General features: G+C 49.4%; 1 protein-coding gene across 2 annotated transcripts in view; it reads left to right on the top strand.

The window, feature by feature from the left end:
* ANKFY1 (ankyrin repeat and FYVE domain containing 1) overlaps window positions 1-22,209 on the top strand; it is a 137,536-nt gene that overhangs the window by 48,413 nt on the left and 66,914 nt on the right. For both annotated transcript variants that reach the window (XM_073574611.1, XM_073574621.1), the window contains exons 7-9: window positions 6,529-6,694; window positions 6,791-6,995; window positions 14,376-14,444. In XM_073574611.1, coding sequence (XP_073430712.1) covers window positions 6,529-6,694; window positions 6,791-6,995; window positions 14,376-14,444 — 440 coding nt within the window. The remainder of the gene's footprint in view (window positions 1-6,528; window positions 6,695-6,790; window positions 6,996-14,375; window positions 14,445-22,209) is intronic.

Below are 22,209 nucleotides of genomic sequence, written 5' to 3'. Positions count from 1 at the left end.
AAATCTGTCATCTTTAAGTTTAGGCCTTTTAGAGATTTTCATCTTCAACTTGCTTAGCTGTTCACAATAATAGTAATTTTTTTTTTTTTTTCAGAAAATATTTATTAAAGTTTTTTTATAACAAAGAAAGGGTACAATACAATAGACCATATGCTACCATTATCTGGGTAGTTAAGCATTATTTAAGTATGGAAGTAGAGAAAAGAAGGAAAAGACATGAGGGAGAAGACATAGTAGTAAGAGTAAGGAAAAAAATAGGTATGGGGATATAGGGTAAGGGAAGGAAGAAGGGGGGGATTATAGCCATCAGTAAAAAAAAAAAAAATAATTTAACTTATTTAACTCAAATCATCTAAATTACTCGGTAGCTAATCATGTATCCAGTTGGCAAATTCCGGACTCTCTTTGAATGAATGCCAAGGAAACCAAGTGTGTCCCTGTCTAGATGTGGAGCCCCTATCTTGGGACATCAGTGATTCCATACGCTCCAATCTGTCCATCTCCACCACCCATTCCATCACAGAAGGGACCCTCATGGATCTCCAATGTCTGGGTGTGATCATTCTTGCTGCTATTAGGCAAAATCTCCAGAGGCCCCTTTTAATTGTTTTTAATGGGCCAGGGATCAGAGAAAGGAGAGCAATCTGAGGAGATGGTTCATATCTGATTCCAGAGATGATATAGAAAATCTGGAAGATCGCCGACCAAAATGGCTTCAGCAGACGACAGGACCACCAGACATGTAGCATGGAACCCCCGTCCTCTCCGCATCTCCAGCATAAATCAGGGACCCCCGGATAAATCTTGTGCAGCAAGTCAGGGCATCTATACCATCTAGTCAAGATTTTGTAGTTCTTCTCCTGTGGCTCACAAGAGATAGACAACTTATGAGTCAGGGTGAAGATTTTATGGCGATCCGCATCGGAAAAGTTAATCCGCAGATCTTTCTCATGCAGTGATGAAGCGGGGCGTGTCTGTAGATTCCAAATCAGAGATCAGGCCATAGAGGAATGAGATCACATGAGCAGGGCCCTCCGTTAGCTGCATAAGGGTCTCAAATGGTGTCGGCAGACCAAGAGCTATCTTTGAAAAACAGCTCTTGAGCTGAATAAATTCAAGCCAGGGTATCGATCTCCCCGGGCAGGCCGTCCTCATATCCCCCACCGCAGGGAATCCTGCAATCTTGTCTGCAGCCTGGCCCAGACTAACCCGGTCGTCAGAGTCCCAACAAAGAAATGAAGTCCGTGTCGTGGCAGGAGGGAAGTCTATGTTATTAAAGAGGGGGCCTAATCTACTTGGTCTGTTAATGATTTTCATTTTGGTGCTATATTTGTACCAGAAATTTATTACCACTTGTGTGAGCGGTGGGAGTTCAGAAACTGTGTAGTTCCGAGGATCATAGGTCCAAGGGAGCCAATACAGTGAATGTGGGGACATCAGCTTTTCAATGATCACCCATTGTTTATACAGGTCACCATATCTCCAGTCCACCAGTCTGGAAAGAAGAGCAGACCGGTAATATGTTTTAAAATTAGGAAGACCCATGCCACCCCTCGACTTAGGTCTAATCAGAGTGGAGAACCCAAGTCTTGGTTTTCTTGCGCCCCAAACAAAACTGTTAATTGCTGATTGGAGACGGTTAAAGAAATGATCAGGAACAAAAATAGGGACTGTCTGGAAAAGATAAAGAAAACGGGGAAGAATGTCCATTTTGACTGCATTAATACGGCCAAACCAGGAAAGTTGGGATCTATTGTATTTCTTCAAGTCAGCTAGGGTTGTATGGAGGAGTGGGATATAATTAAGATTGAGTAGATCATTGGAGTTTTTAGGAATCATAACTCCCAGGTATTTAAGTGCCCTGTCCTCCCACCTAAAAGGGAAGGAAGATTGGAGTCTATGGGCCTCTTCCTCGGGGAGAGTTATGTTCAAAACTTCTGTTTTGGAATAATTAACTTTAAAGTTAGATACCTCCCCAAATTTTAGGAACTCTCGCATGAGCACTGGGAACGCAATTGAAGGGTTTGTCACGTATATTAATAAATCATCTGCGTATATTGATAGTTTAAAATTATCGTGGCCAATCTGTATGCCCTTAATATCAGGAGCGCTCCGCAGTGCAACTGCCAGGTGCTCCATGGCAATTATATAAAGCAGAGGGGACAATGGACACCCCTGTCTGGTACCATTAGATATGCTCAAGCAAGATGAAAGAGTACCGTTGACTCTAATACGAGCCGTGGGGTTTTGGTACAAAGCGAATATTCTCCCCAGCATTGTAGACCCTAGTCCGAGTTGTGTCAATGAAGAACGTAAAAAGGTCCACCCAAGGCGATCAAAAGCCTTCTCGGCGTCAATAGATAAAAGGCAAGCTGGAATCTTGTGTCTGCGTACATAAGATGCGAGCAGTAGTGTTTTAACCGTGTTGTCTTTGGCCTCTCGTTTCTGCACGAATCCGGCCTGATCACCATGGATGGATCCCGGAAGTAGAGGGCTCAACCTGTTAGCCAACGCCTTAGCAAAGACCTTCACATCCACATTAATAAGTGAGATGGGACGATAATTTGAACACATCGAATGGTCCTTACCAGGTTTAGGTATCACCGTAATTGTGGCGGCCAAGGTTTGTCTGGAAAAAGGACAGGTCTCTGAGATAGAATTGAATAGTTTAGTTATAATGGGTACTATATTAGGTGTAAATAATTTATAAAAGGAAGCTGGGAACCCGTCGGGTCCGGGGCTCCTACCATTAGCCATAGATTGAATAGTATCTGAGATCTCCTGATCTGTGAATGGTTCCACCCTGGCCTGGAAGTTAGTCGGGGACATATCAGCTATTGGCCCCCTGAGATTGTATAAGGAATCGTAATATTCTTTGAAAGAAGCCGTGATTTCTTCTGGATGATGTAATAGTTTACCAGTTTTAGATTTTATGGTAGGGATGTTAGTAACAGGAATACGTGGGTGCAGGAATCGTGCTAAAGCCTTACCAGGCTTATTGGAGAATTCATATAAATATCTCCGAAAACGGTCTCTTTGCCGTGCTGATGCCGTATCCAACAGGGAGGTAAGGTCTTTCCTGGCCTTCAAGAGGTCAGCCAAGGTTTGGGAATTGTGGGTATGCTTATGATCTAGCTCCAGCTTTTGAATGCGTGTGAGTAGATCGTTGATTGCGAATGCTCTTTCTTTCTTTAACCGCGCTCCCTGTTGGATAAACACTCCTCTAATTACTCCCTTTAAAGCCTCCCACTGATAGGGTAAGGCTGTGTGGTCTGATTTATGAAAGTCTATGAAGTCAGTGATGGCCGTTCGGATTGCTGTCTGGCATGTGGGGTCTTTAAGGAGGCCAGGGTGTAACGACCACGTCCATTCCGTAGGGGCCAGGAATAATAGTAATTTTGACCAGGGATGCCCAAACTTTTACATGTCCCTGTATATGTAATAGTGTAGGTGTAATAATATACTCACCGCTGCTTCGGACCTCTTTTGGGTGAACTTGTTTGCTTTTGCAGCTGCTGCCTGACATTGAGTGCTGCTCACCTTACTTGTAACCAGAATACCCTGGTCCTTCTCCTGCTCTGTGTCCCAAGTATACTAATAATAATAATAAATTTTATTTCTATAGCGCCGACATATTCCGCAGCACTTTACATTTCGGAGGGGATTTGTACAGGCAATAGACATTACAGCATAACAATAATCACATAGATTATAACAAATACCAAGAGGAATGAGGGACCTACTCGCAAGCTTACAATCTATGAGGAAAAAAAAAGGGAGACACGACAGGTGGGTGGTAACAGTTGCCCTGATTGTATGGACCAGCCATAATGTTAAGTGTGTAACAGTACAGACACAGAGGGCTAATGGATGCATAAAGCATGTGGGAACATGATGCGGGGAACCTGGTTATGGTAAAACTTTTGGCTGTGCCACACAGGGATAGATTAGGTTAATATGTTGAGGCGATAGGCCAGTCTGAATAAATGCGTTTTCAGGGCACGCTTAAAATTGTGGGGATTGGGAACTAATCGTATTGACCTGGGAAGTGCGTTCCAAAGAATTGGCGCAGCACGTGTAAAGTCTTGGAGACGGGAGTGGGAGGTTCTGACTATTGAGGATGCTAACCTCATGTCGTCAGCAGAACGGAGGGCGCGGGTAGGGTGGTATACTGAAACAAGGGAGGAGATGTAGGGTGGTGCTGAGCCATGGAGGACTTTGTGGGTGAGGGTAATAAGTTTATACTGAATTCTGGAGTGGATGGGTAGCCAGTGTAATGACTGGCACAAGGTAGAGGCATCGGTGTAACGATTGGTGAGGAATATGATCCTGGCTGCAGCATTCAAGACAGATTGGAGAGGGGAGAGTTTGGTAAGAGGGAGACCGATTAGAAGCGAGTTACAATAGTCGAGACGAGAATGAATAAGAGAAACAGTAAGAGTTTTTGCAGAGTCAAAAGTAAGAAAAGGTCGAATTCTAGAAATGTTTTTGAGGTGCAGATGACAAGAGCGAGCCAGTGATCGAATGTGGGGGGCAAAGGAAAGCTCGGTATCAAGTATGACCCCAAGACAGCGGGCATGTTGCTGGGGAGTAATAGTGGAGCCACACACAGAAATGGCAATGTCGGGTATAGGTACATTAGTAGAGGGAGGAAACACAAGGAGTTCAGTCTTTGACAGGTTCAGTTTCAGATATAGTGAGGACATGTTAGACACAGCGTTTAGACAATCGCTGGTGTTTTCTAGAAAGGCTGGCGTGATATCGGGAGAAGCGTATAATTGGGTGTCATCAGCATAGAGATGGTACTGGAAACCAAATCTACTGATTGTTTGACCAATAGGGGCAGTGTACAAGGAGAAGAGGAGGGGGCCTAGGACTGATCCTTGAGGAACCCCAACAGTAAGGAAGGTGAGAGGAGGAGGAACCGGCAAAAGATACAGTAAAGGAGCTGTCTGAGAGATAGGAGGAGAACCAGGAGAGAACCGTGTCCTTGAGGCCAATGGAACGGAGCATAGTGAGGAGGAGCTGATGATCCACAGTGTCGAATGCTGCAGAGAGATCCAAGAGAATTAGCATGGAGTAATGACCATTAGATTTAGCTGTTAGTAGATCATTAGAGACTTTATTGAGGGCAGTTTCAGTAGAGTGTAAGGAGCGGAAGCCGGATTGGAGACGGTCGAGAAGAGAGTTATCAGAGAGATATCGGATAAGACGGGAGTGGATCAGGCGTTCCAGGAGTTTAGAGATGAAGGGAAGATTAGAGACAGGTCTATAGTTAGCGGCACAGTTTTGGTCGAGGGATGGTTTTTAAGTAGTGGATGTATGATGGCATGCTTAAATGAGGAGGGAAAGATACCAGAAGAGAGAGAGAGGTTAAATATTTTAGTTAGGTGAGTGGTGACAGCAGGGGAAAGGGACTGGAGGAGATGTGACGGAAATGGGTCACTGATGCAAGTGGATGGGCGAGAAGATGCAAGGAGCCTGCTTACTTCTTCTTCTGTGACTGGTTCAAAATCAGAGAGTGAGCTAGATGCAGTGGGGAAGGGAGGACAGTGCATGGTATGAGGTGATTGGGAGATAATTTCCTGTCGGATCTGGTCAATTTTTTCTTTGAAGTATTTGGCCAGATCGTCAGCTCGGAGCTCCGTGGTTGGGGCCTGTACTCTTGGGTTGAGTAGAGAATGAAAAGTGTCAGAGTCGTTTCGGGTTATTGGACAGTGAGGTGATGAGGGTGTGGAAATAGGTTTATTTGGAGAGGTGAAGGGCAGTGTTGTATGTTCTAAGCATAAACTTATAATGGATGAAATCTTCGTGTAGATTGGATTTTCTCCACAGACGTTCGGCGCACCTGGAGCACCGCTGCAGGAAACGTGTTTGCAGGGTGTGCCAGGGTTGTCGCCGTCTGTGTTGTGGTGTTCTATTTATAGGGGGTGCAGATTCATCCAGGGCACTTTGAAGTGTTTCATTGTAATGCTTCAGTGCAGAATCAGGACATGATAGGGAGGAGATAGGGGCCAATGAAGACTGCAAGTTCTTCGTAAGTTTCTGGGTGTTAATGGCCTGTATGTTTCTATAAGTATGGACAGTGGGGGTGACCTGAGCAGTCTGTCAGTTCTTGATAGAGAATGAAAGAAGATTGTGGTCAGAGAGCGGGAGAGGGGAGTTTGCGAAATCATCCACTGCACAAAGCTGAGAGAAGACCAAGTCGAGGGAGTTTCCGTCTTCATGCGTTGGAGAATTAGTAAGCTGCAAAAGGCCAAACGAGGAGGTTAGAGATGAAAGGTGAGTAGCAGATGGGGAGAGGGGAAGAGCAATGGGGATGTTGAAATCTCCCATGATGAGGGTAGGGATGTCACAGGAGAGAAAATGTGGAAGCAAAATGATCCAGGAACTGATGGGAGGGGCCGGGAGGACGATACATGTAATGTGTATGTCGTAATACGACTACTTCGGGCTAGATGCTTTACTTTATGTTTTGCTATGAGAATTCAGAACAACAAAATGATTGTGTTTAATTTTTCTTTTTAGTTGCCCGATAAGTTAAATGAGCTGGACCAAAATGGAGATCTTGCCCTGGATCTTGCACTGTCTCGGAAGCTAGAGGGTATAGCCACAACCTTAGTTAACAGTAGGGCAGATGTTGATATGGTAGACAAGAAAGGTTGGAGTCTGTTGCACAAAGCAATTCAGAGGGGTGAGTAGTCATTAGTTTTAGTTACAGGGTATGTTTTGGTATTCTATTTCTATTGTATGTTTTATCTTGAATGTCAAATTGTTTATTTTTCAACAGATGATAAGTTTGCTGCCAATTTCCTCATAAAAAATGGCGCACTTGTAAACTGTGCTACACTTGGGGAACAAGAGACCCCACTACATCTGGTAGCTGCTTGCACAATGAAGGACCACTCTTTGGAAGTCATGTCCGATATAGCACAGATTGCTGAGGCACTCTTGCATGCAGGAGCTAATCCCAACATGCAGGACAGTAAAGGAAGGTAGGCTTATGCTTTACGGCAGGGCTGTCTAATTACCAAAGCCTGTTTTCATATACCCGCTTTGCAGAAATTAATGTGGAAAGCGATTATACAGTGGTGGTTTTGTTTGCTCTGAATGATCTTTCTGGTCACGCATTTAACAGACTGATTTAATTGCTTTAAATGGGCACTGTTTCGGGGTTAATATCTGGTTGTCTCATAGGGATTGTCAAATCTCATTTATACTTTAAAAATTGAGTTAGGCCTTATTCAAGCATCCATTTCCATTTTGCGTCCACTCCACACTTGTCACTTGTCTTAAATACCATGGAATATGTCTGAACTGTGCTTACTGATGCAGTGAGATGACATCCGTGATAATCTGCTGCACATGAAGAACTTTTATAGAGTTTTCGTGTGATTAGTGGGTTAACATAACACAGGTCAAGATAACAGAACGCATTGATTTCATGCTCCCCGGGTGATGGCTTTGAAGAATACAAGTGGGGGAATAGCTACATTTTAATATGCATATTTGGCATTTGGATGGTGTGGAATACTGTGAGATAGAACAGTGCCCGAGAGTAACTGCTTACTGACTGTTTGACCCTTTATATGACAGACCAAATATAAGAGTCATTTGATGACATGTTCCTCAAAAGTAACAATGTCCACAGTGGGTATTCCTCTTATGTACAAAAATCACCCCCTGCCCCCTTCCTGCTGGTTTTAGTCAGAGTTGAGTGTTGAAGCATGGAATAGTTGTCTACAGTTTCTGTATTAAAGACCATACATCTTGTTTTATCAACTGACTGATTTAGTATAACCGGTATATTTTAATTCTAATGTTCTTTTCTCGTTCGCCTTATTGGGGGACACAGAGACCATGGGTGTATGCTGCTGCCACTAGGAGGCTGACACTATGCGCAAAAAAAGGTTAGCTCCTCCTCCGCAGTGTACACCCCACCGACCAGCAGGAAGTTCCTCAGTTTAGCTTAGTGTCAGTAGGAGGTGGACACGGGTCTTTCATTAGACCCATATCTACCTCGATGTGCGTCGTTCCTTTTCAGGTTCCAGGAGGGATACAGTGTGAAGAGTCACAACTGTACTCCCACAAAGAGGCTATGAGTACGGCGTGTACTGCCACCCCGTATCCTCTTAGTTCTCCGGGCGGACCACAGGCTGAGCACAGGTGTCGTGCCAGCGAAAACAGATGGTCCATGCCCTCCGCCTCCCACCCACTCGCCTACCAGAGCCTGTCGGACAAGGCGCGAATATGTAGAAGATGAGCAGACAGCGTGGGATACAGAAGGTACCTTTATTGGAGCACCGGAACATAAAGCCACAAGATGACCCGGGAGCGGTGCCAAAGTAGCGCCGCAGATTCTCGCACTGCTCGCGCCGTCCGACGGTCGCCGCATCCCTTTTTGGCCCCGGCGGCGGTGCGGGCCTTCTTCACCCCACCGCCGGTATTCTTGTGAGGGTTGCGTCTGGGAGCAGGGCTATGGCGGCGTTTCCTTTAGGGGCGGACGCGGCTGCGTCGCAGTTCTTCCACGCCGCCCCGTGCTGACAGGCGGCCGCCGTTTGAAATTTAGTCCCCGGCTTCAGTTTGGGCCTTCGCGCCCGTCGCGGCCACGCCCCCCATTCATTATCATAGGCCGGCTGCGCTCCCGCCCGTTCCTAAGCCCTCCCACCGCCTCTCTAGTCTTGTGGCTGGGAAGGGGGTGGAGGCGGTTCTTCCCTCTGGTGCAGGCGGCTAGCTCCGCCTTTCTTCTTACACAGAGACCGCGCTTTTTGATTCCACACATCAGGCTGCCGCCATCTTTGCAGCCTGACTGCCGGAGTCTACAGAAGATGCCATCTTTCGGGGACACCGGACCGTGAGTAGTTCTGCAACTGCAGACTGACACCCTACCCTGCCTTGCTGTCCCCCAACCCTCCAGCACTTCCGCAGGTTTTTTTTTTCGCATGCTCCTCTTGCAATCGCAAATTCCCCTCTGCCGGGACTGCAGCAATCCCGTTCAGCAGGATGCCGTCCAGGAGCCATCTACTGTGCTACGTGAAATCGAACCCCCCATTCCTGGCTGGGCCTCATCCCTTTCCCAATCTGTGGCAGACCTCACCAGGGTGTCTCAGTCCCTAGTTGGCCGTTCTTGATAAGTTGCACCTGGACACTTCTGCAGGGTCCAGCAGGTCGCAAGACGTTCCATCTGAGCCAGCTAGCAGATGCCGCGAAAGGCCCAGGCAGGATCCACGGCTGGAATCCTCTCCTAGTCTCTCATCGGCACCTAGTCCTTCCCAGCAGTCGCCCTCCCGTGCCTCCTCACCCGAGTCAGGTGAAGCGTTCTCGGATATGTCCTCTGAAGGGATTTTAGAGCTGGATTCTGACCAGGACGCGGACATGAAGGTTACGGTACAGAACCTCATTGCTGCGATTAACCACACCTTTGAAATATCTGACTCCCCTGCGAAATCCTCAGATCAGGAGGTTTCGTTCAGACGGGCACAAACACCATCCAGGGTATTTGCCTTCCACTCTGAGTTTGGCAAGATCCTTGCCAGGGAAAGAGAAAATCCGTCCAGGCGATTTCAAAGAGGGAAGCGTCTCGGCGTGCTGTATCCGTTGGCTAAAGAGCTCACTGACAACTGGTCGGCTTCCCTGTCGGTGGACGCACCCGTGTCCAGACTTTCTAATAACACGGTTCTCCCGCTTTCAGGTGTAGCGTCACTAAAGGATTCTAATGATAGAGTTATAGAATCCTTGGCAAAGTCAGCATTCGCGGCGGCTGCAGCGGCGCAATGTCCAGTCTTTGCCTCATCTTGGGTGGCAAAGGCCATAGCCACTTGGGCAGAGGGTCTCCGTAAGGGCATCCTAGATAAGGCCCAACCAGAGCAATTGACCGATCTGGCCAAGCAGATTTCCCATGCAGGGGATTATCTGCTTTCTGCTTCCTTGGATGCCGCGTCTCGCGCTGTTCAGGCGTCAAGCAACGTTGTGGCAATCCAATGTACAATTTTGCTCAAGGCTTGGCAGGCGGACTTGTCTTCTAAAAAGTCTCTTACCAATCTGCCTTTTCAGGGAGCGCGTCTCTTTGGGTCCCAGCTGGACCAGATTATTAAGGACACCACTGGAGGCACGAGTTCTCTCCTCCCTCAGTCCAAACCTCGCAGACCCCCGCCAAGGCGTCAGTTTCGGCCCTTTCGGGCTTACCGCCGCTTCAATACGGCAGAGAACTTCTCTAACCAACAAAGACCACAGGTACGCCAGGATAGAATGACGGTGTCCTTCAGACCCACTCCCTCCTGGCGATCTCACTCCTCCCAGGGCAGACCCTCCAGGTCCAGATCTGGACGGTCCACGTCAGCATGACTGTCAACGAACTCCCGAGGGTCCCTCCCAATTGGGAGGTCGACTCCGTTTCTTCAGGGATACCTGGCTGGCCTCAGTAGAGGATGCTTGGGTCAGGGAGCTTGTATCTTCAGGGTACAAGATAGAGTTCATTTCTCGTCCACGGGATCGCTTCTTTGAGTCCCGTCCTCCAAAAGATCCAGCCTTAGTTCCGGGGTTCTTGCATCCATCGCCTCTCTCCTCAGTTCCGGGGTGATTGTGCCCGTTCCCGAATCAGAACGTTTCACAGGGTTTTATTCAGACCTGTTCGTGGTGCCGAACAAAGGCGGGACAGTTCGCCCCATCTTGGACCTCAAATTCCGAATGGAGTTTCTTCGGTTAATCGCTTCCATGGAGACGCAGGAGTTCATGTGTTCAATAGACATTCAAGATGCCTATCTACATGTTCCCATATTCTCCGGGCATCAGAAATTCCTGCGATTCGCCAGGAACATTATCAATTTTGTGCACTGCCGTTCGGTCTTGCCACCGCACCCAGAGCATTTACAGAGATCATGGTGGCGTTGATGGCCTGGTGGAGAATCAGAGGTCTCGTTCTTTTTCCGTACCTCGACGACATTCTGATCAAAGCTCCATCCTTTCGTCAAGCTCGCCAAAGTCTTACCTGACCAATTTCGGGTGGCTCATCAACGAAAAGAAGTCCTGTCTTGTCCCGACACAACGTCTTGTGTTTCTGGGTCAAATGTTCGACACTCGTCGATCGAGGGTTTTTCTCCCTCAAGAGAAAATTGGCTCCCTGCAACGGGATGTACGATCGCGGCAGCTCATGAGACTTCCATCTCTCCGGACGACCATCAAAGTCCTGGGAAAGATGGTGGCGGCAACAGAGGCGGTCCCCTTTGCCCAATTTCACTCCAGACCTCCAACTCGCCATCCTATCCCGGTGGAACAGGTCTGTCCTTTCCCTGGATCGCCCATTTCGTCTTTCAAACCATGTCAAGCAGTCCCTCAATTGGTGGCTGACGTCTCCTCTCATCTCCCTAGGACGGTCATTCCTCCCCTTTCACTGGCAGATTGTGACAACGGATGCCACCCTCCTCGGCTGGGGGGGGCAGTGTTCCGCAATCACACTGTTCAGGGTCGTTGGTCAACTCAGGAGTCAGCCCTGCCATTCAACGTCCTTGAGATACGAGCGATTTATCTGTCTCTCGTTCACTGGGAGAGACTTCTCAGGGGACTGCCTATCCGGATTCAGACAGACAATGCCATGGTGGTGGCATATGTCACACGCCAGGGAGGGACGCGGAGTGTCTCAGCCCTGGCAGAAATGTCCAAGATTCTTCATTGGGCGGAGGCTTCAGTCCCGGCAATATCCGCGGTACACATTCCCGGCGTGGACAATTGGGCCGCCGATTTCTCAGCCGCGAGGATCTCGCGGCGGGAGAGTGGTCCCTACATCCGGAAGTATTTCTTCAGCTTGCCGTCATGGGGAACCCCGGACGTAGATCTGCTAGCTTCTCGCATCAACAGGAAAGTTCCACAGTTTGTATCCAGGGCTCGAGATCCTCTCGCGGTGGGCGCAGACGCTCTGGCCATTCCTTGGTCGCAGTTCGAGCTCCCCTACCGGTTTCCTCCCCTGCCTCTTCTTCCCAGGCGGCTGAAGAAAATCAAGGCGGAAGGAATTTCAGTCCTCCTCTTCGTCCCGAATTGGCCCAGTAGGGATTGGTTCGCGAACATCGCCAACCTTCTCGCGGACGCCCTCTGGAAGCTTCCAGACTGAGCAGATCTGCTGTCTCAAGGTCCGATTTGCCACCCCAATTCTCGGCCGCTCAATTTAACGGCGTGGCTGTTGAGGCCGAGGTTTTGCAACGATCAGGATTTTCCGATCGAGTTATTCATACCATGATCCGAGCCAGGAAGCCATCGTCTTCCAAGATTTATTGCCGTTCTTGGAAGAACTATTTCACTTGGTGCGAGATCAATGACATTCCGCCCATGTGTTTTTTCGCTCCCTTCTGTCCTGGCGTTCCTTCAAGCGGGGCTGGATGCGGGTCTTGCCCTCAGCTCTTTAAAGGGTCAAGTGTCGGCGCTGTCCATTTTATTTCGGAAGACGTTGGCTCCCGTCCTCAGGTTAAAACCTTCCGTCAAGGTGTGGCTCACACGGTTCCTCCGTACCGAGCGCCCGTAGATCCATGGGATCTTAATCTGGTTCTCGAGGTTCTGCAAGGTCCTTCCTTTAAACCTCTCTGAGATGTTTCCCTTTCTCTCCTGTCATGGAAAGTAGCCTTTCTGGCAGCCATCACCTCCATCCGGCGCGCGTCAGAATTGGCGGCCCTCTCTTGCCGCTCTCTTGGTACTCTACCAGGACAAGGTAGTTCTGCGGCCTCCGCCCTCTTTCTTTCCTAAGGTTTTGTCCACTTTCCACCTGAATGAGGACATTGTTCTCCCGTCCTTTTGTCCGGGTCCAGCTCACCCTCAGGAGCGGTCCTTGAACAAGCTGGACTTGGTCAGGGCGATGAATGTCTACCTAACTAGGACGACTTCTTGCGGAAGACAGATTCTTTCTTCATCATTCCAGATGGGGCGCGGAAAGGTCACCCGGCCTCCAAAGCTACTATTGCTCGCTGGATCAGATTGGCAATTTTGGAGGCCTACCGGGTCAAACAACGAGTGGTCCCTCCGGGAATTAGAGCGCACTCTACCCAGGCAGTGGGTGCCTCCTAGGCGGTACGTCACAGAGCTTCCACGCTGCAGCTTTGCGAAGCTGCAACCTGGTCATCGGTTCACACGTTTGTAAAATTCTACAAGGTCCATACCTACGCTTCGGCGGATGCCAGCCTAGGTAGAAGGATCCTGCAGGCTGCGGTAGTGAGTCCGCTGGCCTGATGGAAGTTTGTTTTTCCCACCCCAGGGACTGCTTTGGGACGTCCCATGGTCTCTGTGTCCCCCAATAAGGCGAACGAGAAAACAGGATTGGGTTGCTTACCGTAAAATCTGTTTCTCGGAGCCTTCATTGGGGGACACAGCACCCTCCCATGTTCTACAACTCTTGTTATTTTGGTTGGTTTGAGTCGTCTGTTCTGTTTTCAATCTATTCTGTTACTTCTCCTACTGCTTTCTCACTAACTGAGGAACTTCCTGCCGGTCGGTGGGGTGTACACTGCGGAGGAGGAGCTAACCTTTTTTTGTGCATAGTGTCAGCCTCCTAGTGGCAGCAGCATACACCCATGGTCTCTGTGTCCCCCAATGAAGGCTCCGAGAAACAGATTTTACGGTAAGCAACCCAAAAATCCTGTTTTACTTAGGTCGTTTGGAATGGGCACTTGATTTTAAGAGTCAGTAGTCTGAGTCATTACCATTAGATCAATAATGACCGGGACTATTGCACCAAAAGAGAACCGATCACTCCATTCATGCTGTCCAAACTACAGAGAGCAAGAGTCAGAGCCTGGGCGCATGATTGCAGACAGGTATTTTTTTTTTCTCTGGAATGCTCCAGTAATTCAATGGAAATATAATTTGAAGATTTGTCGGCAATGTTCAAGTTAATTCACAGATCTCTTCCGTGTATATATCGGGAACGCCTTAGGTGATTGACAGATTGCTCTATATGGTAGAAGTCGGCCAAGGGTATTGCCGGACTAGTGTTGTCTCCGGATATGGTCCCTGGCTAGATCTTAAAACTGTATTTTCTCTGATATTCTGGAGTGTTTCACGGATGAATATACCTGGCTACAATTGACCAGCCAGACTTCGATTTATGCTGACTATGGTTTGGACAATGTGAATCAGATGACCATTTTCCTTTAATAAAGAATGGGTAGCTACTTCCTGGTGAGTATTTCCTTTTGGCCTTTCCTGAATGAAACCACCAAAAGGCTAAATTCTTTATTTTTCATCGTTACCAAATGTCTGAAAGATGAATGAAACCATGCTTTACATTTGGATGTTGTGACATTGTCATTAACAGCCAATGCTTAATATTTTCCCTCCCATTGATGAGCAGCTACTAAGTGGAGATTTCTCCTAATTCTTGTTCTTCTTATTTTCAGGACTCCTCTACATACAGCGATTCTTTCTAGAAACGAGTATGTGTTTAATCAGCTGCTTCAATGCAAACAGTAAGTAAGAAGAGGTTGATGTCTTGTTTGGCTGTTTTTTACAGATTGATTTTAGGTTCTGTTCTGCTTAGTCCATCAGATGACTAATACATTTTGCTCATTGGATGCAAACTATTAGGCTATGTGCCCACGTTGCAGAACTCTCGCGGAAGTTACCGCGAGAATTCTGGAATTCCATTCCACGGGAAAATCGCATTTTAAATTCCCGCGATTTTCCCGCGGAAAAACTTGCGATTTGCAAGCGTAATTGGCTTGCAGAATGCTAGCGTTTTCCTAGTGATCTGTAGCAGCGCTTGGAGAACTGATTGACAGGTTGGTCACACTCGTCAAACATAGTGTTTGACGAGTGTGACCAACTTTTTACTATTGAGGCTGCCTATGCGGCATCAATAGTAAAAGATATAATGTTAAAAATAATAAAAAAAATTGGGTTATATTCACCTTCCGGCGTCCCGCGCAGCCTTCCCGGGCCTCAGCGATGCTTCCGTTCCCAGTAATACCTTGCGAGACCTTTGATGACGTTGTGGTCTCGCGAGGCATAGGGACCGCTACATTATCGCGAGACCACGACGTCATCTAAGGTCTCGCAAGGCATTACTGGGAACGGAAGCATCGCTGAGGCCCGGGAAGGCTGCGCGGGACGCCGGAAGGTGAATATAACACCATTTTTTTATTTTTTATTCTATTTTTTACAGGGATATGGTACCCACAACCCGGAGGACAGTCTCCTCCGGACCGTGGGTACCATCCGCAAATGTTCTGCTTACTTACTCTGTCGCCTCATTGGGGGACACAGAACCATGGGTGTTATGCTGCTGTCCACTAGGAGGCAACACTATGCATAATCTGAAAAGATTAACTATGGCTCCTCCTCTGCAGTATACACCCCTGGACAGCGTTAGCCTTCTCCAGTTTTTGCTTAGTGTCGCATAGGAGGCACACCTAAAGAATTTTTTATTCTTTTTTTCACTCCGGTTTTTTTTCTATGGGATTACAGATGAAGAAAAGTGGGTCTCCTGTGAGACTCCCGGCATGGCTCCTTCCTCGGCCCCCTATTACGGGGTGCCTAGTTGAAGTCGAGATGGCTATTCCCCATGTCGCTTCTTCCCCAGTCCTTCGGGTGCTGGTTCGAAGTCGAGACCCGCCTCCTTCCCCAATTCCTTTTTGCTTTCCGGGTTGAGGTTGAGGCGAGGATAAAGCCCCCTGATGGTGATTGCAGCATCCTCCCTAATCCCCCTCTGGGGGCATTAGGTTGAGACGCCTCAGGTAGGGTCTGTACAGGCAGCACTCTGCAGCTCCCAGCAGCATAAGCACACTGCGGCTGCATCCAGGGACCCCAGCCCAGCTGCGGGCTCCTGTTGGGGCCGGGGGGGAGTGCAGGCAGGCATGGCACAATAGAGACACAGGGCTCCCTGCGCCCCGTCCCTGCAGCAGCACCAGCTCTATCGTGCCTCAGAGGGACCCCTCACAGGGCCCCTCTTCCGCTTATAGCCCCACCGCTATCCTGCCTTTAGATCCGGGGGAGTCCGGTTCAGATCCGACCCCCTCCCGGACTTCCGCTCCGGCCTGGAGCCTTTCTGAGCATCAGGCATCTAATTTAGGCCGCAACTTCGGCATAGCTGAAGCCGCCGCCGCCTCCTCTCCGCCCAGCGGCCCGCCCCCCCGGATGACAAATATGACATTCTACAGTGTCATAGAGGGGGCGGATTGAGACAGAAAGGGCGCGTTTTTTCACAGCCCTGCCATGCTTTTTCAGCTCTCCGCCCCCTTCTTCCCCTTCCTCCTCTTCTCGGCGGCCATTTCTTCTGCAGGACATCAGCAGGACCAGGCCAGCCAGTCTCCGGGGGGCACAGGACTGCGGATCTTCGGCACTGAACCTAGGGGCACACTGGTGAGGTAAGATCACAGCTGGGTTTTTTACTTGGCTGTGAATCCATATTCCCTATAAGGCTCCCCTATAGGTTCCTCTGCATAGCCACCCCTGTAGGGTCCTCTGCATAGCCAGCACTTCTGCACTCTGTGCACTATGCCAGGCTCAAGGTCCAAGAGAACCAGGCAGGACTGCTTTTATGCATTCTGCACAGCCTGCAAAACCACTCTCCCCAGTGGCAGCACGTACCCGCACTGCCGGGACTGTATCACTGGGTCAGAACCCCAAGAAGCCCCTACCAATGCTTCGGTGTCTGCTACCGCGCCGGAATGGGCTACTCAGATGTCGCAATCTATGATGCAGTCTATAGATAACCTAACCTTCACATTGCTTCAGGCTCTGCAGGGTCATGCCTCAGCTATGAACATTACCCAGCAAAGGGAGAGCTTGACTCAGGGACATGACGTCCCGGCCACATCCAGACGTAAGCGGACCCACAGGTCACGTTCATCTGCGTCATCCCATAGCACACGGTCATCCCTCTCTAGGGAGAGACACCGTAGTTCCAGGTCACCTAGACCGTCCCCTACCAGAGACAGACAACGCAGATCTCCACAGCGATCCCCGACCACAGAAGACCTCCGACCCAGTTCACCCACCAGGGGACGCCTCAGCGATACACAAGATTCGGAAGGCATCTGTGACTCCACCTCATACAACGAAGCGGAGGGGTCCCTGATCTCAATTCCCCCTAGCAATACAGCGCTAGTTGAAGAAGTAATCTCTTCCATCCATCGGGTGCTGGATATTTCTGATCCGCCACCGGAGGCTCGAGCACAAGATTTCGTTTGAGGGGTTCTAAAACCGCCTAAGGTCTTCTCTAATCACCCAGAATATAAGGCGATCCTTAACAAGCAGTTCTCACAGCCTGAGAAAAAATTCTCCAATCACAAATATTTGGAGGCAAGGTCCCCCTTCCCGCAGAAGGACACCAAGGAATGGACAGATCCACCCGAAGTGGACCCCCCAGTCTCTAAACTAGCAGCACAGACCCTCCTCTCACTGCCAGATAGCTCAACCCTCAGGGACGCAGCAAACCGGCAGGACGCAACGGACCGGCTTGGGCCAAAAAATTACAAGATGGCTTCCAAGCACCAACCCCTGAGCTGTCGGATCATGCGGTTCAAATAGCAGTTGTAGCAGATTACATGCTTCATGCAGCTCTGGAATCAGCAAGGGGCGTAGCGGGGATAGCATCAAACGTCATTACGATTCGGCGTATCCTCTGGCTGCGGGAATGGAAAGCGGACGCGGCCTCAAAGAAGTCCCTCACGCACCTCCCGTACCTCAGTGGGCGGCTTTTCGGTGAAAAGTTGGACACAATGATATCCAACGCCACCGGGGGTAAGAGTACCTCTCTCCCTCAACTAAAACCTAAACGCACTTACAAAAAGCATAACCAAACACTGTTCCGATTCTTTTGGAATTCTTCGGGCTGGTCCGTCTCGCGCCCAGCACAAAATCGTAACCGTTCCCCATGCAGGGACAACTCACGGTCGACGCAAAGGCCGGACAAGACCTGGCAGCCAACAGCAGGCCAGTCCAAGCCCAAAGGAGGAAATCCTCAGACTTTCTCCTCCTCATAACTCACGAACTCCGGAAGACACCCCACCCGTAGGCGGACGACTTTTGCTCTTTCAGCAAGTCTGGCTGCCTATTACAGAAGACAGGTGGGTCAGGGAAATTGTGTCTTCCGGATACAAGATAGAGTTCACTTCCAACCCACCGAACCGGTTTTCCTCTCTGTTCCCCCAAAACCGCCAGCCAAGGCTCGTGCCTTCCACCAAGCGGTTTCCTCCCTTCTTCAAGCAGGAGTCATAGTGCTGTTTCCCGCGGCCGAGCGCTTCCGAGGGTTCTACTCCAATCTATTCGTAGTCCCCAAGAAAGGAGGCAGCGTACTGCCCATATTGGACCTAAAACAACTCAACAAATATGTGCGGGTTCGTCATTTTCATTGCGTCCATGGAGCAGGGAGAATATCTCGCCTCTAATAGACATACAAGACGCATACCTGCATATACCGATTGCTCCCGCCCATCAGAGATTTCTCAGGTTCGCAATCCACCAGGACCACTACCAGTTCGTGGTTGTCCCGTTCGGACTCGCCACGGCTCCCAGAACGTTTACCAAGATCATGGCAGCCACCATGGACGTTCTACACTCCAGAGGCATAGTAGTCGTTCCATACCTGGACGATCTCCTCATCAAGGCTTCCACCTTCAAGGACTGCGAGCTCAGTGTCTGAATCACAATCGACACCGAGTCGTCTGGGCTGGTTAGTCAACCTACAAAAGTCATCGACTACTCCAAGTCAGTCTCTGTCCTTCCCGGGGATGCTATTTGACACCTCCAGGGGTCTGGTGCTCCTTCCCAAGGACAAGGCACTGGCTCTCCATCTAGGAGTCCGCATCCTCCTTCGCAGCCCCCCCCCCCGATCTCTCCGGTCTGCCATGAGAGTCCTCGGCAGGATGGCAGCAGCAATGGAAGCGGTCCCATTTGCCCAGTTTCACTTCAGGCCTCTTCAGCTAGCCATTCTCAAGTCCTGGGACAGGAATCCTTTTTCCCTCGATAGGGAGTTCCAGCTCGCATCGTCAACCAGGAGGTCCCTGCTCTGGTGGCTCAAGCCAACCTCACTCGCGAAGAGGAAATCCTTTCTCACAGGTCAATGGAAGGTCCTGAAGGACCGAACATGCCCATCAACATCCTGGAAATTCGTGCCATCCTCCTGGCGTTGAGAGCCTTTCGTCACTTACTGGCAGCCTCTATCCGAGTACAGTCGGACAATGCCATGGCTGTGGCATATGTGAACCACCAAGGCGGGACACGCAGTACCCAGGCGATGAGACAAGTGACACACATCCTCCACTGGGCGGAAGACACGGGGTTGGTACTCTGCGGTCCACATTCCGGGTGTGGACAACTGGTAAGCCGACTTCCTCAGCAGACAAGGAATGGACTCGGGATAGTGGTCTCTCCATCCCGAAATTTTTCGCCAGATCTGCTATCGCTGGGGGACCCCGGACGTGGACCTAATGGCATCCCAGTTCAATGCCAAGGTCTCCAACTTCATGGCCAGAACACACGATCCGCGGTTGCTCGGAGCGGATGCCCTGGTTCAGGACTGGACCCAGTTCCAGCTGCTGTACATCTTTCCACCTCTCCCCCTGATATCCAGAGTGGTGAGGAAGATCAAACAAGGAGGAGTTCCAACCATCCTAATCGTGCCAGACTGGCCCAGACGTACATGGTACGCCGACATCATACAACTTACAGCAGACGCCCCCTGGTGTCTCCCCGACCGTCCTGATCTTCTATCACAAGGCCCATTCTTCCACCAGAATTCAGGGGCTCTCAATTTGACGACGTGGCCCTTGAGACTTGGGTTCTAACCCAGGCATGGCTCTCACCGGACGTCATTGGAACCATGATCAGGGCACGGAAGCCAGCCTCTGCCAAGATTTATTATCGTACCTGGAGAGCATTCTTTACCTAGCGCGAATCTCGCGACCAGATCCCACTCCCTTATTCTCTCCCCAAAGTGCTTGGTTTTCTCCAATCGGGTCTGGAGGCCAGACTGTCCCTGGGCTCGCTTAAGAGCCAGGTGTCAGGGCTCTGTTCTTTTTCAAAGACGCATTGCTAACAAGCCGCAAGTAAGGACTTTTCTCCAGCGGGTTTCTCGATTGGTTCCCCCCTACAGACGGCCACTAGAAACGTGGGACCTCAACCTGGTCCTGACAGCATTGCAGGGACCTCCTTTCGAACCCCTTAGGGATGTCCCACTTCGCCTTCTATCCCAGAACGTGGTCTTTCTGGTGGCAATCACCTCGCTACGCAGGGTGTCTGAACTGTTGGCACTCTCCTGCAGACGGCCCTTCCTGGCTTTTCAACAGGACAAGGTAGTTCTCCGTACGGTCCCATCCTTCCGAAGGTTGTGTCCAACTTCCACCTCAATGAGGAAATTTCACTGCCATCCCTTTTCCCGGTTCCGGTTCATAGAGTGGAGAAGGCTCTGCATACGCTTGACCTCGTCAGGGCATTGCGTATATACGTGTCTAGGACTGCACCCTTCCGCAAGTCTGATTCCCTTTTCCTTCTTTCAAGGCTACCCTCGCCAGGTGGATCAAATCCACCATACAAGAGGCTTACCGCCTTAAAAATTCTCCTCTTCCGGCCGGTATAACGGCACATTCTACACGGGCGGTAGGGGCCTCCTGGCGGCCACTTGGACTAGCCTACACACGTTTACCAAACACTATAGAGTTAATACCCAGTCCTCAGCGGACGCGAGCCTTGGTAGACGGGTTCTGCAGGCGGCGGTGCCCCAAGTTTAGGGTCCTGTCTGCACAATATTCGTCCTTTGCTTCCCACCCAGGGACTGCTTTGGGACGTCCCATGGTTCTGTGTCCCCCAATGAGGCGACAGAGTAAAGGAGATTTTTGTGTACTCACCGTAAAATCTCTTTCTCTTAGCCTTTAATTGGGGGACACAGCTCCCACCCTGTTGCCCTTATGGGCAATTGTTACGGTTGAGTTCTCATATTGTTCTTTGAGCTCGTACATAATGGCCTTCTTACAGGCATGGTGGTAATGTTTTCTGTTATTTTCCTCCTAATGCTTTTGCACAATACTGGAGACGGCTAACGCCGTCCAGGGGTGTATACTGCACAGGAGGAGCCATAGTTAATCTTTTTCAGATTATAATAATAATAAATTTTATTTTTATAGCGCCGACATATTCCGCACACTTTACATTTCAGAGGGGATTTGTACATACAATAGACATTACAGCATAACAATAATCACATACAGTAGATTATAACAAATACCAAGAGGAGTGAGGGCCCTGCTCGCAAGCTTACAGTCTATGAGGGAAGAGGTAGACACGAAAGGTGGGTGGTAACAGTTGCCCTGATTGTATGGACCAGCCATAATGTTAAGTGTGTAACAGTACAGACACAGAGGGCTAATGGATGCATAAAGCATGTGGGAACATGATGCTGGGAACCTGGTTATGGTAAAACTTTTGGCTCTGCCACACAGGGATAGGTTAGGTTAATGTGTTGAGGCGATAGGCCAGTCTGAATAAATGCGTTTTCAGGACACGCTTAAAATTGTGGGGATTGGGGACTAATCGTATTGACCTGGGAAGTGCATTCCAAAGAATTGGCGCGGCACGTGTAAAGTCTTGGAGACGGGAGTGGGAGGTTCTGACTATTGAGGATACTAACCTCAGGTCATCAGCAGAGCGGAGGGCGCGGGTAGGGTGGTATACTGAAACAAGGGAGGAGATGTAGGGTGGTGCTGAGCCATGGAGGGCTTTGTGGGTGAGGGTAATAAGTTTATACTGAATTCTGGAGTGGATGGGTAGCCAGTGTAATGACTGGCACAAGGTAGAGGCATCGGTGTAACGATTGGTGAGGAATATGATCCTGGCTGCAGCATTCAAGACAGATTGGAGAGGGGAGAGTTTGGTAAGAGGGAGACCGATTAGAAGAGAGTTACAATAGTCGAGACGAGAATGAATAAGAGAAACAGTAAGAGTTTTTGCAGAGTCAAAAGTAAGAAAAGGTCGAATTCTAGAAATGTTTGAGGTGCAGATGACAAGAGCGAGCCAGTGATCGAATGTGGGGGGCAAAGGAAAGCTCGGAATCAAGTATGACCCCAAGACAGCGGGCATGTTGCTAGGGAGTAATAGTGGAGCCACACACAGAAATGGCAATGTCGGGTATAGGTACATTAGTAGAGGGAGGAAACACAAGGAGTTCAGTCTTTGACAGGTTCAGTTTCAGATATAGTGAGGACATGATATTAGACACAGCGTTTAGACAATCGCCAG

Source organism: Dendrobates tinctorius, unplaced genomic scaffold (genome assembly GCF_039654945.1).
Source record: "Dendrobates tinctorius isolate UK_male_01 unplaced genomic scaffold, ASM3965494v1 ptg000007l, whole genome shotgun sequence".
NCBI classification, from domain to species: Eukaryota; Metazoa; Chordata; class Amphibia; order Anura; family Dendrobatidae; genus Dendrobates; species Dendrobates tinctorius.
This window is presented reverse-complemented; position numbering and strand designations above follow the sequence as displayed.